Below are 20785 nucleotides of genomic sequence, written 5' to 3'. Positions count from 1 at the left end.
ACTTCACATGCAATATCTAGTTGTAATCCTTACCACAACCCTGTAATCCAAGTCAGTTTTAATATACCCCATATTATATGGGTGAATTGAAGTGAGTATTTGACATATTAGCCATTATGTGAGAGTTAAATATGACTGGGCTGGATGTGGAATATATTTCATTTTTATTAAAATTCATAATTTTAGAAGATGAATCACAAGGCACAGAAATTGGCAGAGAGAGAGAGAGAGAGAGATTGGGTTGAGACAGCGGAAATAAGGTACACACCGCCCAGACAGCTGCCAACATAAACCTGTACAACCAGATATGAGCAGTTAAGATTAGTAGCAGCATGCAGTACAACTGAAAAGACCAACTCCACTTGCTTTGCATGCAATTAAGAAGAGGATGTGGCACTTCTATGTATCTCTAGCATATGGATGTCCATTCCTACTACTCACTTTGATTCTTTTAATCAATCTGTTCACCACATGAAATTTTCTAGGGAAAATGTTTGCTAGTTCTTCACCAATCAACTATCTGCGCTGGAGGGATAAAGATCGTCAAACTAGAATAGGAACTTTAAAATTCTATGGGAACCTGTTTTCCTCCAGATGCTGCTGGACTCCCAACTCCACTTCCTCATACCTATCCTATAGGCAGATCCAATGGATCCAAGCCAAGTGTGAGCATAATTAATTTTAAGAGTACCAAGCTCAGCTCAGGAAATTGTTTTCAGTACAGAACTGAGTTCACAGTCCTATCTCACAAAAAATCAGCTCCTGGTTTCTCTCTCCCCCATCACCCCAAACTTTCTTCACGTAAGCAGTCTAATTTAGCAACAAGAAAGAGGCTCTTTTATGTCTACTGTTAAACAACTGGGAATCAGAATCCTTTTGGAACAACTGCAAATCGCTCAGAAACCTACCAGCAGATCCCAATCTGCCTTCTGCCCATTCCTGTTGTACATACAGTAAGTTTTTCACAGCTCACTGACCCACTGTAGCACTTCCCACAGGAGAAGGTAGCCAATGGGTCTCAAACCCTTGGTCTGTTAGGGACTTCCCCAGCATGTGAAGACAGGTCACTTCAGTGCTGCTAACGCAGCAAATAATAATAATAATAATAATAATAATAATAATAATAATGTGGGAGGCAGCCATTACAAGTTTGCTCTGCAGCAAAAGCAGGCAGGGAGGCACAGCGATTCCCCAGCAGTTTGACTTCACCCCCAGAGGCACACTCCATTGTCTCTCAAGACAGATGGATGCCAACAACTATTTGCTTTCTAGTGATAAATAATATTAAATTAAAAAGTAAATGTTATGTTATCAAAGTATTTTGTTCTGTAATGCATTATGAATTACTGCTATAGAATTGTGGTGATTTAATCTGGACATTATACTTCAGCAAATAGACCTGTAACCTGTCAGGATTTCAAATCAGAAAGCCTCTTCCAAGTAAACCACTTTATTCCACATTCCCCCCTCCTGAACAGTTAGGCAGCATTCCTTGCCACTGAGCACATCAATCCTTACATGGCTATTTTCATGCTACCTCTTTCCTCAATATTTGTGTGTGTGTGTGTGTGTGTGTGTGTGTGCAGCAAACCTACTAATACTTTCCCCTTGGATATGGGTATTGCTGTTTAGCTATATAAGAATTCAAACACAGAGTGATATCAATTCAAGGCAATTTCCGAGGAGGCCCATTAAAATGAATGAGCTTGAGCTATTTTGATTTTTATTTCAATGGGTCTATTCTGAGAACGACTAATATTGGATATCACCCATACTGTTCATGTCATATACATCTAGTCATATAAATTTTCAAAAGTCCATTGTGGGAGGACATCAGTAAAGCAGAGAGATACTAAACAGTGTAATTCGATTAAACTTTTCTCCCATCAAGTTAGTTTTCCAGACTTCAACTGTAATAATATGAAATAGAAAATAACAAACAAGAGAGAGACACACAAAAAATAGTAAAAAAAATTGAGGCAAGAAACAGGAAATATGAGGCAGATTCTGGGACAGAAATGGGAAGAGTTCAAAGCTGGAAAGTACATTCTTAGTATAGAGCTTTGGAAGAGAACCACTAAGAATAAATGTTCTTTAGGACTGTATATCATTCTTATATTTAGTAACAGCTGAAACAGCAAGAATAGATGCTTCATAGAATTAACAAGATTACTTTCTGTTTCAAGGTAAATTGGTCTATGCACTCAAAAGGAAAAGAACACTATCATAAATGCCACCAATTTAATTTATTAATGTAATGAGATTTAAACTTTCCAAATGAGCAAGATGAAATGAGTCCAAGAACAATATCTTCAGCCATTAACATGACTAAGAGCAACATCATTTCTTACAAACGTAAGACAGCCACCATATAGCTCTAGGACAATTTCAACAAAAGTGTTTCAAATAGATATATAACATAGATATACATACACATATATAGTGTTTATGTTTATGGCAGGTTCTAAAAGTGGAGTCCAAGAATGCCAAGTGGTGCTTCTCCCAATTTTGGAAATCCTTTTCGGTCCTAGAGCTCCATCTCAATAGCCAGCAATGAGCGTGTATTTATGCAAGGTGCTTTTCATGGTAGAAAAAAAATAAGGCTTTTAACCTAATATTTGAAAAATTATCTAGGCTGGCTTCCCTGCTAGTTTGGGATGACTACCCCATGATTTTAAAATCCATCATTCTATGATAATAATATAAGAGATGGGTAAAGGTAAAGGGACCCCTGACCATTAGGTCCAGTCGTGGCCGACTCTGGGGTTGCGGCGCTCATCTCGCTTTATTGGCCGAGGGAGCTGGCGTACACCTTCCAGGTCATGTGGCCAGCATGACTAAGCTGCTTCTGGCGAACCAGAGCAGCGCACGAAAACGCCGTTAACCTTCCCGCTGGAGCAGTACCTATTTATCTACTTGCAGCTTGATGTGCTTTCGAACTGCTAGGTTGGCAGGAGCAGGGACCGAGCAACGGGAGCTCACCCCCTTGCGGGGATTCGAACCGCCGACCTTCTGATCGGCAAGCCCTAGGGCTCAGTGGTTTAACTCACAGCGCCACCCGCATCCCTAATATAAGAGATACTCTGCATATTTGAGCTATCATACAGGAATGCCTATTCTATATGATATAAAGAAGCAGCAGCAATCCATTTTGTCAACCTAAAACTACCTTACAAAAACAAAACTTGAGTTTTGTTTTACCTCAGCAGCATTTCATTTCTACAGCAAGTTCTACAGCAGAAAGAAAGCTGTTTTATGAACTTTCAACATCAACAATATTAGGAAACATAGAAAATGGAAACCACGAAAAGTATCTATTGGCTCTTTCCTCAACAACCATGAGCTGTGACCAAGATCGAACTTCAGTTGCCGCTCAGATTTAGTGAAGCAAGAGCTTAACCTTGAGTCCCATTTTGGCCAACATGCTATGCCAAATTTTAGCTCAGTGCAGCATGGCAGCAAAAATGGGCAGAAACAAAGCAGTGGTGAGCACTTCTCCAGGAACTTGCACGTTAATGCAGTCTCATGAACCCAAAGCATGTCTTAGTGCGTCACACAGACCAGGCTAAAACTGCTTCTTTTTGTGAACCAAATGTTCTGTATTGCTGTGTTGTTTTTATTAAATTTATTTTATTTTGGTGCTGTTAAGTTGTTTCAAGTTTCTACAGAGGGCTAGTAAACAAGATTATAAGCATTAACACAGACTGTACTATAGGATGAGTAATTGATCACATTTCCACTTGGGAGTAACTTCAATTATCCTTTCACCACCTAAGAAAGCAAACTTGCAAACAACCCCTTTTTGCTATCAATCAATTAGAACGCCATCACTTCAGCATTTTGGAAATTACTCTTGCTGCCCCCACCCGATCATACAGTGATCATGCTAGTGAGCAGCAATAAATTATCAATCAAAACTAGCTTCCTAAACAGAGTCTGGCATTGAAGCAGCATGGGGACTCAAGTAACTCTAGGCCATGCCCATCTATCAAGGTGGCAGGAAGGAGAAAAAGAAAGAGTACTATAAAGTTTAAACATGCTCACACACCAGAGCAGCCCTAACCTCTTCCGGTGACTGTGATAAACTAGGGCAATTAATTATTATTATTATTATTATTATTATTATTATTTGCACTTATTAGTTGCTTTTTTACCAAAAAATAAGCAAAGCAATCTAGGAAAATATTAAATGAGCATGTGACAATTAAACATGCCCTCACAGTACAATGACGGGAAAGTCCCAAAATTAGGAGACAAAAATGTTAAGTGCCCACTTAGGGCAGGAGACTTCAGATGAGATGGATGCTATAGGTAACAGATAGGTGAAGATGGGAAAGAGACAATTTAGTGGCCAACAGATAGAAAGCAGAGAGAGAGAAAGAGAGAGGAATCCAGAACAGCATTAAATGAGCTAGTAAGGGAGGCAACATGCACTTGGCTTCCCTCTGTGTTCTGGGGGAAAGGATCACAAAATCCTTCTCTTCCCCTTCAATCCCGTCTCACTAGATTAAACAATATAGACACACGAACACCCTTTCATCAAGGAAATAAGCCCCTATGGTGAAGTCCTCACCCCCACACATACCGGTAATTTTAAAACTTTCATTTCCTACATGTTTTGAATCTCACAGTTTCGGAAGATTTTTGCATGAGAACAAGAGCTTGTATTGCTTTGGCAGCATGATCTTCCCATTACAACTAAAAACTAGGATTTGCCAGAGAAATGTGGTGTGCTCCTTTGTAGGAAGCAACCTGAACTTGTGACCTTCAATACATCACTCAGCTAACACAAAAAACTATAGGTTGTCACGAAGAAGCTTGATTTCAGCCCATCACATGTAGCCATTTGGCTGATGCATCAGTTAACAACACCTAACTATAGGTTGTCTCTCCAACAATACTTTGCTGTGACAAGATATTGTGAAGAATAATAGCTGTTCCGGCTGAAACGCAATATCCAAATGGAATATGATTTTGTATACATTATGACATTGTCAAGAAAGCACTTTAACTCATCGTTCAACATTAAAGCCATGATGGGAAAGAGTAGGAGATAGAGAAGTTTGGGAAAACAGAATTGGAAAAACAGTAAAGTAGAACTGGAAAAACTTCAGAAAATGGTAACCAAAATTATTATGAGGTCGGATAAACTTCCCTATGAGGAAACATTTAAACTTTTTGAGATTTTTAGTTTTGGGGAAAGACATGTGTAAAACTATTCATGAAGTGGAGAAAATAAATAGATGTATGTTTTTCTCCTCATAACACTAGAAGCAAGAAACATCCAAAGAAGCTGAATGGTTGAAGATTTGGGACGGAAAAAAACATGTACTTCTTCAGATAGAACATTGTCAAACTTTGTGATTTGATTCCAAAGGATGTGGTGATGGCCACCATAATGGATGACTTTAAAGAGGGTATTGGACAAATTCATGAAGCTTACAGTTATGAATAGCTACTGTACTGCCTCCAGTTTCAGAAGTAGTATAAGAACTTGAGAAGAGGATCACACTAGTAGCCCATCCAGCCCTCCTCAGCTTCTGTCGTTTTCCACCCTCTATATATATATATTTTCACACTCACAGTTTAAAAGCTGCTCTGCAACCTTTTTTCCCCAGTAGTGAAACCTCTTTTTTCCCCAAACCATTTTTTCCTCTGCAACTGGTTTTCCCAGTAGTGATGTATGGAAGTGAGAGCTGGACCATAAAGAAGGCTGACCGCCAAAGAATTGATGCTTTTGAATTATGGTGCTGGAGGAGACTCTTGAGAGTCCCATGGACTGCAAGAAGATCAAACCTATCCATTCTTAAGGAAATCAGCCCTGAGTGCCCACTGGAAGGACAGATCCTGAAGCTGAGGCTCCAATACTTTGGCCACCTCATGAGAAGACTCCCTGGAAAAGACCCTGATGTTGGGAAAGATCGAGGGCACAAGGAGAAGGGGACGACAGAGGACGAGATGGTTGGATGGTGTTCTTGAAGCTACCAGAATGAGTTTGACCAAACTGCGGGAGGCAGTGGAGGACAGAAGTGCCTGACGTGCTCTGGTCCATGGGATCACAAAGAGTCGGACACGACTAAACAACAACAACCTTTTTTATTTTAAGCTGGAGGACGCATGGGAAAGTGGCTGCTGCGCTTCCCCACACATCAGCTGTTAGGCGTGGAGGCTGAACAACATAAACAAACCCCCACTGTGCCTCCGGTCTCTTTGGGGCTTCCTTCACCCTCACTGGTGGCCTCACCGGGCTCCAATGAGGGTCTCCTCGTGAGCCACAAGGACTCTCCTGCCATTTCTGGGTTTGGATTTAATTATTTAATTATTTCCCAGCATCGTGCATAAACGTGGTCACACGCAAGTCGGTAGCACATAAGTGGGCAGACAGCTGTTCATATTAACTAGCACTTTTTTTTCAAATTAAAAATGAGGGGGCAGATAGTCATCAGCACTACCACACACGAGAGAAGGTTTAAGCCTTCCCACCCCAATCACAATCTCAGGGGAGGAAATCTTCCCAAAAGCTCCTACTGACATCAACCTAAGTTTTTGTTTTGTTTTTACTAGGATCACAACCAGAGAGGGAAAGCTTAAACTTCTTCTCCGTCCGCAGAGTGCTGGCAATGACTATCATTCCCTCATCCAACCTCCACATACCTGTTAATTAACCAATGACACTATTCTAATTAAGTCATTAGTGGCATGTGGTATTAAGTCCCCAGAGATCCTTTTTCCATTGCTTGTCCATCTGGTAGATGGGAAATAAGTCAAGTATCCCACCAAACAACAATATTTCATTTTACGAAAGAGCAAGGAACGGCCTTGAGCAAGAGATGGGTGCAGACATTTGGGGACTCTTCTTCCTTTGTTGTTGCTTTTCCAATCCAGTGCCCTTCAAATGTTTGGGCTACAACTCTCATCAGCCCCAACCAGCATGGTCTATAGCAGGGGTCAGCAACCTGTTTCAGCCGTGGGCTGGTCCACCATCCCTCAGACCATGTGGTGGGCCAGACTATATTTTTTTTGGGGGGGGGGGATGAACGAATTCCTATACCCCACAAATAACCCAGAGATTAATTTTAAATAAAAGCACACATTCTACTCATGTCAAAACACACTGATTCCTGGCCCGTCTGTGGACCAGATTGAGAAGGTGATTGAGCCGCATCTGGCCCACAGACCTTAGGTTGCCAACCCCTGGTCTATAGTCATGAATTATGAGAGCTATGGTGTAAAACATCTGGAGAGTACTAGGTTAGGGAAGCTGTGCTGCAACTTTAACTTCAACAATTCATTAAAACACAGAAATTTTGAAGAGTTCAAGCTATGTTGCTCACATTGTGTTAAGAGTAAATCCACTTTCATTCCCACAAGGGTTGGGGGATATACAGTGTAATGAAGGAGAGTTATTTATGCCTTCCATAGCAACTGCCAGACATTCTTTAGGGAGGCCGAAATCAGATTTTGAGAACTCTCAGTCAAGACACAAGGAAAACTTTCATTTTGAAGGAATAACTACTAGTCTCTCTACTACTGTTAGCCATGCTCTCATTAGACAGAGGAGTTTATAAGTTTTTCTGTGCTATGAGAAATGTACTGATACCAGGAAAAGTGCTTATCTGCTTTTCCCTGATAATTAGTATGAAGCAGAATCAATGGTTGTTGTTACAGAATCAAAATGTGCCAGAAAAAAATAATTAATAAACTATAATAAATCATTAGACCCTAACACCACATTTGGGAATTTTGGAGAAGCATTAGGAAGAGGCAGCACCGCTAGGAACAATACAAAATCTCATTAAAATCTACTATTACACAAGAGAATTGGATTGCAGTGAATGCTCTACTAGAACGCTGCATTTTAAAGCATGTGAGTAGATACAATTTAAGAGAACTGTGAGAAATACCCTAACAAAGAAATTAAAAATACAGTGGTACCTCTGGTTACATACTTAATTCGTTCCAGAGGTCCATTCTTAACCTGAAATTGTTCTTAACCTGAAGCACCACTTTAGCTAATGGGGCCTCTCGCTGCTGCCGCACAACCGCCACATGATTTCTGTTCTCATCCTGAGGCAAAGTTCTTAACCTGAGGTACTATTTCTGGGTTAGCAGAGTCTGTAACCTGAAGTGTATGTAACCTGAAGTGTATGTAACCCGAGGTACCACTGTATTTGAAAAATGGCCAAAAGAGGAGCACATATAAAAAGAAGATATCCAAAGCTTATCAATATAAAAGTTACAGGGCCAAGGAATCAACAAAAGTAAACTCTTCCGATCCTATTTTTAGAATAATCTTGCCACAAATTCACAAAGGCCTGTCAGCAAAAAAAAGGGGGGGCGTGGGTCTTCAAAACACGCCTGAAAGTCATGCCTGATGAATCTGCTGAAGAGTGTTCCACAAAATAGGACAGGCAACACTAATGTCCAGCTTCTGGTTGAGGTCAATCAAGCCTTTAACACAGGGAGGCAACTAACACTCCTGCAGGTGATCTCAGTGATCGACAAGGGCTCAGGCTGTCCTGAAAGCCCCCTTGTCCCAAGTTGTTCTGGGCTTTGAATATCAGCAAAAGAGCCTTGAAACTGGCTCAGTTAAACAGTACAAAGGATGCATTCTGGTGTCACATGGGACAACTGAGATCTCTCTCCACGTATGCAAGTGTATATGTATAAATTAGATATAGATATAGCACATGTTAAAAGGGCAGATGGAAGACAAACGTTTGCTGCTGTCTAGTGAGGAAGCCATATTCATGTTACAGAAAGTGGCCCCATTCTATCCCAGCCCTCTCAACTACCACTCGTTTCATAATACAGAATAAATACTACTGACCTTGGAGGCCTGTTGTAAAGATTACCAAGATAATATACATAAAGTCTGCAGTTTATGCATATTTAACTTGTGTGCATTCAGCTTTACACAAGTGGCAATAAACAAATAAAAAAAAACTAAAAGGAAGTGGAATTCCAAGGAAATTACTTTGGAAATCCCACTTGCCATTGAACCCAATGTGTTTTGATTATACGTAACTTTGGCTTTAAACGTGATCCCCGGAACGTAACCCCTGTGTAAGTTGAAGGCTTACTGTATGTGAAGTACTCTGAAAACTTGAACTGCACTACAGTATATGAAATAAATGCCAAATATCATCACTGACTTGGAAGACAATTTTTCCAGTGGTCTGTTTTCTCAGTTAACCACGTCTCCTCACAATTCCCATATGGCTGAATAGAGACAATATTTCCTTTAACACATGTCTGATAATTTAAATGCTTAATCATTCCTCAGAGAAACTTACATAAATTAGGTTTGACTGCAAATTAGATATAAACAGAACAGAATAGGCTGTTCAAAATCAAAGCTATACACAACGAGATCAAAGGACCAGGGCACTGATTTAGAGCTGAAACATGGTATCAACCAGCCAGCTACATGTACACCATCTCAAAGCACAACACAATATTTAATGAAACTTATTTTAAATATGATGAGGAATTCTGCAGAAAATATAATGAACCAGACAAAAGACTGATTATTACTCAGTGATTTAGGATCTCAAGGCTGTTGAACATTTACATGACAATCAAGGATCGCCATATCCATTGAGTGGGCTGAAAAATGTCAATGAGAGAGGGAGAGCAGTCAAAGGCAAGTTATATCAGGAATGAGGTACCAACTTAAGTCAGAGGGCAAATTCTCTGAAGACATTAGCTGGGCGACGTTAGCTAATAGGTACATATTTATTTACATATATTGTGCAGTGTGTTTAGTATAGTGTGTGTGTGTGTGTGTGTGCGCGCGCGAACATATGACATCACTGTGATGATGTCATTAGCATTTATTCACTATGAATATAGTATGGCAGTTCTTAGTAAATTTTGGAGATTGTAGCAAACAGAAATCTGAGCATCAGTAAAATGTCTATTAACTGTAACCTTTAAAAAAATTAAGAAGGCACATTTATTGATACTGTAGCTTCATCAGAGAAACAAAATATTGTTGCTCTTTTATCTCATAAAACAGCTTGTTTCTCAATAAACCATTTATCAAAATGTTGACAAATTCCCTTTCAACAGCAGAGCTTTCTAGCGATTATCTAGTGGTAATCCCAAACCAATGTTACCCAGCTAACTAAAGCACATTCCCCCCCCACACACCACGTTAAAAACTAAAGACATGTTTCTCTTACACCTGAAAAAGTTTTCTTTATGCTAAGTGTGCTAAAGCAGCTTTCCCCCTTTTCCTATGAGAGTTCTGGCCATGCTTTTCTGAGACCAGAAACTTTTTCTATGTGTGCATCAGAAGCAAAACAGCTTAATCACATCAATGAGGACATATGGAAGAATTCCCTCTTCTCAGAAGAGTGACTAGAAGAAAAGGCTAGAGCTGTGAATCACGTACACATACACGAAAGTCAATTCATCTGTGGGGTAAGGGATTTCGGCTCACAATTCATTAGCAGTTATCTCATGCAGAACTTGGAAATTACTACCCTAAACATTCTCAACACATTAAACTGCTTTCCCTAAGTAATACAATGAGCAAAACCCACACAATTTAAATAAATGAATTTCTACTTTTAGGACAAGTCAAAATAATTTTAATTTTTTGTTCATTTTCTGCTCTACCAAAATGTACAAAAGACTAATAAAATTAAAGTACACTAAGTATTCTAAATTATTTATAGCTGGATTCCTAACAGATGCTCAGTTTTCTGAAAAGAGCAAAAAGATCCTAAGTCGGGTAGCCAGATGATAAGGATAAACCTTATAATGCTTCTGAAAGATGCACAGGCTTGAAATTGGTAGGCTGATTTCAGACGAACTGTACAATCCTATACATGTCAACTCATAATTAAGTTCCATTGAGTTAAATGAACCTTACTCCCATGAAAGGCTACGTAACACTGCAGCTTAAATAACTGCATCCAAGTCCTGTTGATTAATAGCAGGCTTCCTCAAACTCAGCCCTCCAGGTGTTTTGAGACTACAATTCCCATCATCCCTGACCACTGGTCCTGCTAGCTAGGAATCATGAGAGTTGTAGGCTGAGTTTGAGGAAGCCTGATAAATAGGAACCAAGTCATGACTAACTTTTCTCATTCATTTCAATGGGACCCACGTACAAATAACTTAAGTCTAGTTTGAGCTCTTGTACAAGGAATTCTATCATTGAGGGGCAACCACCAAGAACACCTCTCTCTAGATGGAATATGTGTAATGTATATCCAATTGCCTTGGGGATATTTGCTCCTTCAAATAAGAACATAAGAAGACCCATCTGATCCAACATCTTATTCTTACAGTGGCCAACTAGATGCTTGTGAGAACCCACAAGCAGGATTTGAGTACAAGAGCAGCCTCCCCTTGTTACTGTGATAATTAAAATGGGTATTACAAAGGGCTTGTGCAATAGATAACAAGTTGACCTGGGATGAGGAAAACCTATATTCAAATTTTTACCCAAACATGAAGTTCAACAAAGGGGAAGTCAGTAGCATGCAACATAATGCTGGGAAAGAGAAATGCATGAATCAGATTATTTTTTTAAAATAATCTTTTTTCTTTTGTTGCATATCCTTGGACACTAGTTAGAATGCACTGCTCGGATTGTAAATGCCACCTACATGTTTTCCAAGGCCCGACTACAGAACTATTTATACAAACCAGTTATCTCAAGGCTAGGAAAGGTACAAACAAAAGAGGTCTGGATGATTTTTCCCCACACTGAACTAACTTAACACTCCAAAATTCATCCCCAATCATACAAAAAGAAAAGTAAGAGTTGCTTTCTTAAGACATTCAATTGTGCAAATAATCTAAAAAGACTGCAATTTTTATTCATTCATAACAATGTAATGAAATAGTTCCTCTTAAAAATTAATGGATTTTATAACTATGACTATCATTTATTAAATTTGTATACCCCCCTTCATCCAAAGATCACAGGGTGGTTTACAGCATAAAAATACTAAATGAAAACACAACATACATATCATAACAACAACCAACAAACCCCCTCCCACAAACATATTTAAAAGACCACTGATGGTTTAATCAGCCCCAAACCTGGTTACTGAGGAACGTTTTTGTCTGTTGCCTAAATAACTCGTTGTTAGAAGGAATAAAAAGTACATTTAGCAAAATAGTAAATATAAACTATGTATCTTATGAAAATGAACAGCCTGAAAGCATAAACCAATTTAATTAATCAATCAAACATTTTAACACTGGATAAGTGAATCAATACATTTTTGTAACAATTAAATATTTGATTCATGGGAACTCTAAAAATAAAAAATCCATTATGAAATGAAAGTCAAATGATATAATAAAGGTTAACATGAAACAATTCTGCTTTCAATATCATAGAGAACTTACGATGTCCCACTATTGATGGGAGAAAAATTCATGTTACCATGAATGAAATCTAATGGCATTCATGTGCAAGTAGCACATATGGTGGTACCTCGAGTTACATAGGCTTCAGGTTACATACGCTTCAAGTTACAGACTCCGCTAACCCAGAAATAGTGCTTCAGGTTAAGAACTTTGCTTCAGGATGAGAACAGAAATCGTGCTCCGGCAGCACAGCAGCAGCAGGAGGCCCCATTAGCTAAAGTGGTGCTTCAGGTTCAGAACAGTTTCAGGTTAAGAACGGACCTCCGGAACGAATTAAGTACTTAACCCGAGGTACCACTGTACATTCACACAATGGGGCTTCACTGTCTTTTCCTCTCCTTTACAGATACAGCCCCTAAAACCTGGAAGGCGGGGAAGGGGGGAGGAACCACCCTTCACAGCAAATTTAGTGAGAGGCAGTTCAGTATGCAAACAGAACAGTATTCACACAACATTGGATTTTGCCCCACGATTTCAATATTTCTCATTTGGAGGTACAAAGTTTTAACTGTGGAATGCTCTCTCCACGGAGGCTCACCTTGCACCTTACATATCCTTACATATCCTTAGACACCAAGCAAAAACATTCCTCTTCTCCCAGGCCCTTGGATAATTAACCAACATATGACCCTTCAAACTGGGGGCAGGGAGGGTGTCATCTTCCCAAAGCCAGGTAAGTGAGCCACTGGAACTTTGGGAAGGAGGCATGAGGGCTCCTACCTCCTTCCCAAAGCCTAGTTAGCACTTTAGCAGTCTTGGGAAGGAGGTGGGAGGAATCTAGGACCCTGCCAGCGCCTAGAGCCTTGCTTAGCCAGCCTTGGGAAAACAGCAGGAGAACTGGGAGGGGATCAAATTTTGGCTTAGTTTCCTCCCTCTCTCTGTGCAGGAGGGCAGTGTGAGGCCCGCACCCTGCAGCCCACTTGGTATGAAAATTTGGACTGCCCTGGGCTAAGTATTCAGTATCAAGTTACCTGTCCCTCTGTCCCATACATAGAATTCAGTCTTATATTTCTGTACCAAGCACTGGATGATAACATAGAATCACAGAATTTTAGGGTTGGGAGTTACCCAAGAGTCATCTAGTCCATCCCCTGCAATGCAGGAATTAAAATTATCACAATATATGACCATGTGATTTAGGCCCTAGTCCAAAAAGCTGAGTTCCACCCACACACTTCAGGGTATATAAGCCAGGGGTCAGCAAACTTTTTCAGCAGGGGGCCGGTCCTCTGTCCCTCAGACCTTGTGGGGGGCCAGACTATATTGGGGGGGGTGAACGAATTCCTATGCCCCACAAATAACCCATTGATGCATTTTAAATAAAAGGACACATTCTACACATGTAAAAACACGCTGATTCCCGGACCTTCTGCGGGCCAGATTTAGAAGGCGATTGGGCCGGCTCCGGCTCCGGGCCTTAGTTTGCCTACCCATGGTCTAAGCCTTTCATTTCTAAGGCAGCCACCAGTTCTGCCAGACAAGGAAACAACAAAACTTGTAGTGAGTTCAGAAATGCCCTGAAACAGGACAATGAACAGCTTCAATAAACACACAGGGAAACAAACCTCAGTGTATGCATTCAAGCATTTGCATGCCTCAAGGGCCTTTCTGGATCACACCCTTGAAGTCAATTTATATCTTGATCACTAGTAAAATTAATTAACATAATAAACAGTGCCACTGACAAGTGTTGATCTGATCCTGCTGAGAGCCTGCAGCTTTAACCAAACTTCAAGGGGTGTGGGGAGACAACAAACTACCAGGAAAATGGCTCTTGTTGAGACTGGAGCATATGAATGCAAACTACAGAGCAATCTGACAAGTGCAGCCCTTGTACTGGGGAACAACAGGCCACATCCTGCAAAGTATTTGTCCATGGTCAGGTCATCCTCTAAGCGCTGTGTGGCTTGGATCCTAATAACTGCTCACCTAGTTTCACCCATTGAGAAGGTTTGGTCATTTTTTAAAAAAAACATCAGGTTGCCATGCCACATGACAATCCTTTGCAATATAGCATAGGAGTTTGCTACTCAAAGGAAAGCAGAAAGACATTCCATTGGGCTGATCCACACCTCTGAGTGTACCTAAAGCAGCTCTTTAGATACTAGTTTTGATCTGTAAGCATAGAAGAATGGGGCTGTGTTTCTGGTGCTCTGAGAGATATCTGGATAAGGCTGACTCTTCAGATCTACTAAATTTGATATATGAATGCATAGGGAAGTTAGTTTTACTATGTATCAACTTGTAGAATGGGAAGAGAGTGCAAAATTACAAAAGTAAAACCATATATATGGTTTGCATATATCAGTCATGTTCTTCAATTACTTCACAATTGCACATTATATTGAAACATCACAGGTCACAAAACTGGAAAATACTACTGTAATTTGAGCAGAAACATACTTATTTTATAAATGCAGGAGCACTGGTGTGGGAAGAAGTTAAGCAGTTCTTATTCAAACGAGAAACTGTTTCTGAACATCCAGCACTTTTAGAGCAACTCCAAGCTGCAGTCACAAACATCCATTAGAGTGTTCCACAATTCAGAGCAAGCAAGTGGTTGTCAGTGCAGCCAGTAAATCACCTGATCCTATTACAAAATCAATTACTGCAGCACATTTCTATTGCTACACAACCTGATGATGGCAAAATGATATTGGATAGCTGCTGCAAGGTCAAAAAAAAACTAAAAACATTTTAAAATGTGTCTTATTTTAGGTCCACATTGCATCTATTTTAAAGGAAATATTTTTAATAAAGCTGTATAGTTACCTTCTTTGGCTGATTGGGACATTCGATGGATAGTCTCTGCAACTGGTCTGATGTATGGCTGCAAGATAGGAGATCGGAACAGCAGGTCGAACGGCCCAGCCTCTTCATTAAAGAAGAAATAATGCTGCAGCCACAGCCACACATTGACTTGCTCATCAGATGAGTTTATTCCTTAAGAAATCAGTACTGGTACTGGCCCACACACAATCAAAATTGGCTGACTGCCTCATTCTGCAGCTCCCTGGCAAAAATTAATACTGATAAAAATAAAACAATGGTGTTTTTTTCCGAAGCTAATGCTAGTAGTCACTGTCTTTATTGCCAAGCAAAGCTCGCAATCTTAAAGTGCCTCTTTCCAGCTACACTTTCGCAAGACAAGCTGCTTTGATGCTCTCCACTGTTTTGCAAGAAAGCCATGAACTTAAAGTAACAGACACTGCACACTGACTACAGTTTGTTTCTCTGTAGCACTTCAGGTCTGCTTTGATAGCCTCTATCCAACCTGTTCCCACTTTGAACACGCAGTCTTCCAACAGCCAACAGAAAATAGCCACACCCCTCTGTGTTCACATGATCACTATTCAAGATCCGCTCAATATCTGAAAAAGTACTGTTGCTGCATTGCTGAGAGTAACAACAGTGTAGAGATTACTGGCTGGAATCTGATTTGCCAGTCAGAGCTCCCGACCTTTTAAGACTCTAACGTTCAGGGTACCTGCCAATTTCACTTAGATTAATGTATTTTCTTTACTGCCAAACTTTGTCATTTTCCCTATGTTAAATATACACCCCACTTCAGCCTAACAAACCTAAGAGGAAAGTGCAGAAAGCTGTCTTATGAAAATACAACTCTGGAGAAAAGGCTAACACCATTAAAAACTTATACATACCAACCCAACAAGTAACAGAACGGGGAACAAATTTCAGCTAAAAACAGAGCCAAAGCAATGGAAAACATAACAGGCAAAGGGTTTTAGTAAAGGAAACATGGAATTAACTTATTGGATAGCTACCTCAGAGGGGGAAAGTTTGCAAATTGATTCAGACAAGTGGGGGTTATGGGGGGGGGAGAGAAAGGAACTAAATAAAATCATTTGCCTTGTCTTTGTCTCCCAAAGTTAATGTTTCAATATTTAAATAAAATAACTTTTCCTCAATAACACTGCTGTATTTCTAATTTCCCTTGTTTAATTGATCCTCAATGTAAAAAACAAAAAAAAAAGCCCAAACAAATATAAAACATATAAAGCTTGCAGATGCTTCCAAAGCAGTACTAATTGCAAGTGCTATATATCAGTAGATGACATGCTGGTCTTTCAGGTATTAAAAGCAGTGCATTTATCTGTCTTACTGCAGCATGCACTAGAGTATTTGAAAAGAGAGAGAGAGAGAGCTCACGTTAACACAGATGCTCAACCTGATTACAGGATAATCTGCCTTGAAATAATTGTCACTTACATTGATAGAGCTATCAGCAGTTGTCTATAAAATCCCTTTTATCAAATGGTTAAGAAAAAGCAAGTGGCATGACAGCAGCTTAAGCGCACATATTCAAGCAAAACTTCTTGTTTTCGCTCTGCATCAAAAGCTATATTTGCTCTGTCTCCTCCCCTCTTCCTCCAGCCCTGGTTTACAGCTATATTGAGACAGTACTGCCTCTTCCTTCAACCTTGTTCTGCCCTTTCGATATTCACATTTCTATTAAATCATTTTCCAGTAATATTAAAATTCAAGCAACCAATGCAAATTGAATAAAAAGCCTTTGTGGAGAAAGACTCTGCATGCAAACAAGCAAATAATGCAGTAACCTTTTACTCGCCTGCTGGAGGTACTGTCTGCTGCATAGAATTTTAAATCCTCATCTGCAGATGCAATTGAGCTGGTATTGCCAAGGACTTTGCTCTTCCTGCGCTGATTCTACACAGCTATTCATCAGGAAAAAACATTATAGGGAAAATGTAAAGTAATATCAGGTGAAATCTCTCAGACGGCCTGAAATAAGCCAACTTCTAAAAATCAGCTGCCGTCTTGCCTAGTCACATTTCTGAGCTCATAAAGGAAGTGTTATTGCTGATGTATGTTTGCTTGCCACCAATATGCAAGATAGGGAATCACAGGATGAAAAAAATTAATACATACTGTATTAGAGTGCACCGAGCAACCTTACCCTAATAATTTCCCGATGTCTTTCCTAGTATAAAATTGCATCTCAAGATGAAACATCTCATAGAACCAAGTAAGACTTCCTGTCCTCCTTCTGCTCCTCCTCCATCTCCCTTTCAATGAATCTCAAGAGGCAGAGTTCTAATAAAGATGATTACAGCTATGCCCTACTGTTGTGCCAAGCAAAGAAATAGCCATCTTTTACAAAGTTTTTATATAGACTGCTATTTTAAAAAAAGCATCTGTTATTCATCACAATTACCACTATTGCCCCATCAGTATAGCCTGTTTCCCCTCACCCACAGAGTGGAAGATATCTGAAGTCCATACAGGGTGGGGTCCTAAAGGTCTAATTTGTTTTTGGCCAGAGAAGACTAAAGCAGTTCTATGTTTTTGGATCTCAGCGCTGCTGCTGTTGCCTTGGGATTGGTATGGGTCTGCTTGTGTGCCCACCTGATCATCCTGCATATTTTTAAGTTATTACAGAAACATTTAAGTGTCAGAATCCTCTCCCTTCCAAGGAAACTGACCTGGAAATTACCCCTTACTCAAAGTAGTGAGCAGCATAGAACAATGCTCTCATTTTGAACACAATAGATCTAATTTAAGCTTTATTTTTCTTATAGTAGGGAATTTGATATAGTGAAACAAAGAAACAGCTTTTGATTATAATTAGTTAAATGCGGGTATAATCATTTCGAATTAGCATGTGATATGAAATGCATAGATAATTCAGGGAAACTTGTACTGCCTTTAACAGGAATGAAACACTAGCAGTAAAGGTTGTTATTCATTATTTATGTGCTCCCCCACTCATCTCATGTCAGTTTCCTTAATGTACTATTGATTCTCAGGATGCATAAAGATGGAGCCAGTGACAGACCACATATAGGGCAATCATCCAGTAAGTAAACAAAGTGACTGTTTAGATAGATATAATCATGGAAGAATTCCAATATACAGAAGAACTTAAATGACACATGCAGATTTATCTATAATACCTAGCTAGATATTTCAAGAAAGTATCTTAATTTGAACAAAGTTCTAAACAATAATTCGGTTTTTTGAAAGGCCATTTACACATACTGGATGCATTCACATGATTGGATCCTGACTTAAGGTAAAGGTAAGGTAAAGGATCCCTGGATGGTTAAGTCCAGTCAAAGGTGACTACGGGGTGCAGCGTTCCCCTCGCTTTTCAGGCCAAGGGAGCCAGTGTTCGTCCACAGACAGCTTTCCGGGTCATGTGGCCAGCATGACTACTGGAGCACGGAGGACTGTGACAAGTGCCAGAATGCATGGAAATGCCATTTACCTTCCTGCCGCAGAAGTACCTATTTATCTACTTGCACTGGTTTGCTTTCAAACTCTGAGGTTGGCAGAAGCTAGGACACAGCAACGGGAGTTCACCCTGTCACAGAGATTCGAACTGCCAACCTTCCAATTAGCAAGCTCAAGCGGCTCAGTGGCTTAGACCACAGCGTCACCCATGTTCCTTACTAAGTCAGGATGTGCATGAACTGCACATACCCACATGAAGACCCTTTGCTGTTGCTTCACTCTTCCCTGCACAAAAACAAAACAAACGAGGAAACCACAGATAACCATAACTCCTTGTCATATGAGAACTGGAAACACCTATGGAAAAGCTGGAAGCCAACTTGAAATAGTTGGAATAGGCTTCTGAATCCTTGTTTTAGGTTCTATAACAATATGGATGGCAAAAGCAACTTTCTTTCCAATAGGCTCATATGAGGTAGTGTGGGAGAACAGCAACATTAATTTAATTCTCATTTCTACAATATGAAAGATCTCTTAGATATGTCTACATCATACATTGTAAGGGTTGTTGGCATCTGTCTGTCTCAAAGACAATGGAGTGAGCCTCTGGAAGTGAAGTCAGACCACTGCTTTAACAGCACCAAAGTGACCTCCCTGGGACGCAAGCCTGGGCAGTGTGTATGGAGGTCCTGGACTGCCCAGACGACAAGACCGCCCTCTCAGCCTCGCTGATGTGGTCCAAAGGAAAGCAGAGCAATACATTTTGCACCAGCCTGGCTGCAGGAGTTGCCAGAAGGAGGCATGCAAGGCGCTATCCAACCGTCAGGGACTCCGCTTGATCTGTGTAGGGTTTACTCCTTAGCCTTTTCTTCTTCCGAAGATATCCTGCAAGGCAGTGGAGGTTTAGGACCAGAATTTTCCTTCTCCTAGATGGGCTACCTTCCCAGGTGGATGAGCCCCATCTACCCTGCACTTCCCTCAGAGACCACCTTCTTGACTGTTGAATCCATTATTGGTCTCGTCCGCTCAATCCACCAAGGCCTGACTTGTGAGGAGTTGTGTGTTAATCTCAATTTAAGATACAGTTTATCTGTGTAGATCATGGCATAAATATAAGACTGACATAACTAATATGACATTATGAACTCCATGGTAACTTGACACAAGCCTTACTCCAGCATCTTGAAAGGCATCCAGGATTATCTTAAATTCACACACATCTGACTTGAAGATTAACACATGCAAATATAGAATTGCTAAATACAAGATACTCAGCTCCTCAGTGGGATCCATCCACACAATGTTAAGGTGATTTAAAGGCAGGTCGCAGACAGAGATGCCTAGGTTCAGATAATTTCTCACTATCAGAAGTCTTTCACTCTTTTGTTAAGCAAACAGGAACAGGATCACCAGAGATGAGCAAGGTGACAAATAGGCAAGAAAATCTGGAAAGGATTATGGAAATTGTAGGAATCACTCATTTCACAACCCCCTCACCTCTCCACTGGCATGTCTCTGCAAAAAATGTATTTTAAGAAACCATTAGATTCAAAGGCTAGTGAGCTCTCACAGTTCCAACAGGACAGAACTTATACAGCGCTCCCTGGGACACAGCACACTTCTGCTTTCCCTTAACAACAGGTATACTTTCCTCTCCCACCCCCTTCTAGTGTGGGTTTATGACAAAATTGTCATGCCCATGCTCCTGTAGGCCTTTAGAATAGTTAGGGAATCTTTTACTCTTTAATTAAGATGCATGTATATTGTAATTTGCTACCTGCTTAGACTGTAACTTTGCTGTCTAAAGCAAAGTTTTATGTTTTTTATATTCTGTCACTCCTATGTCATATAATAAACCAAACTTTCTTTATTTCTTTGTGTGAGAGCTTCTTGTGGGCATAAGATTGAGGGTTAACACATATCAATAACAAGTGAATGTCATCACTCCAGCAAAAGATCCTAAACCTCTCAGCATTGTGTATATGAACACACGAGTGCTGGCTGTGTACGTCTGACTACACACTTGTAACAGTCTTTGCATGCAAGAGAAGACCCTAACTCACTGATCAAGACTTCATGGTCTCCATGGCAACAATGACACTGTCTCAAGTAGCTACTGGCCCAAAACATAGGGCAGGGTATAATCTGGATCTGGTCTTTGCTCCAAGTG

The 20785-nt window shown here is 40.2% G+C and overlaps 1 protein-coding gene across 3 annotated transcripts in view; it reads right to left on the bottom strand.

Annotated features, from left to right (window-relative positions):
- The window catches only part of FBXW7 (F-box and WD repeat domain containing 7), a 115627-nt gene that overhangs the window by 78580 nt on the left and 16262 nt on the right, over positions 1-20785 (bottom strand). Inside the window, exon 1 of one of the 3 annotated variants that reach the window (XM_081021361.1) lies at positions 15172-15352. The exons of 1 other annotated variant lie outside the window; for it this stretch is intronic. In XM_081021361.1, coding sequence (XP_080877487.1) covers positions 15172-15327 — 156 coding nt within the window. In that variant the 5' untranslated portion in view covers positions 15328-15352. Of the gene's footprint in view, positions 1-15171; positions 15353-20785 lie in introns of those variants that run through there. One more of the 3 variants, XM_081021358.1, reaches the window with a different exon arrangement.

This window comes from Podarcis pityusensis (genome assembly GCF_964106645.2).
Source record: "Podarcis pityusensis genome assembly, chromosome: 9".
Taxonomy (NCBI): Eukaryota; Metazoa; Chordata; class Lepidosauria; order Squamata; family Lacertidae; genus Podarcis; species Podarcis pityusensis.
The sequence above is the reverse complement of the archived record's forward strand: the minus strand, read 5'-3'. Positions and strand labels throughout refer to the sequence as shown.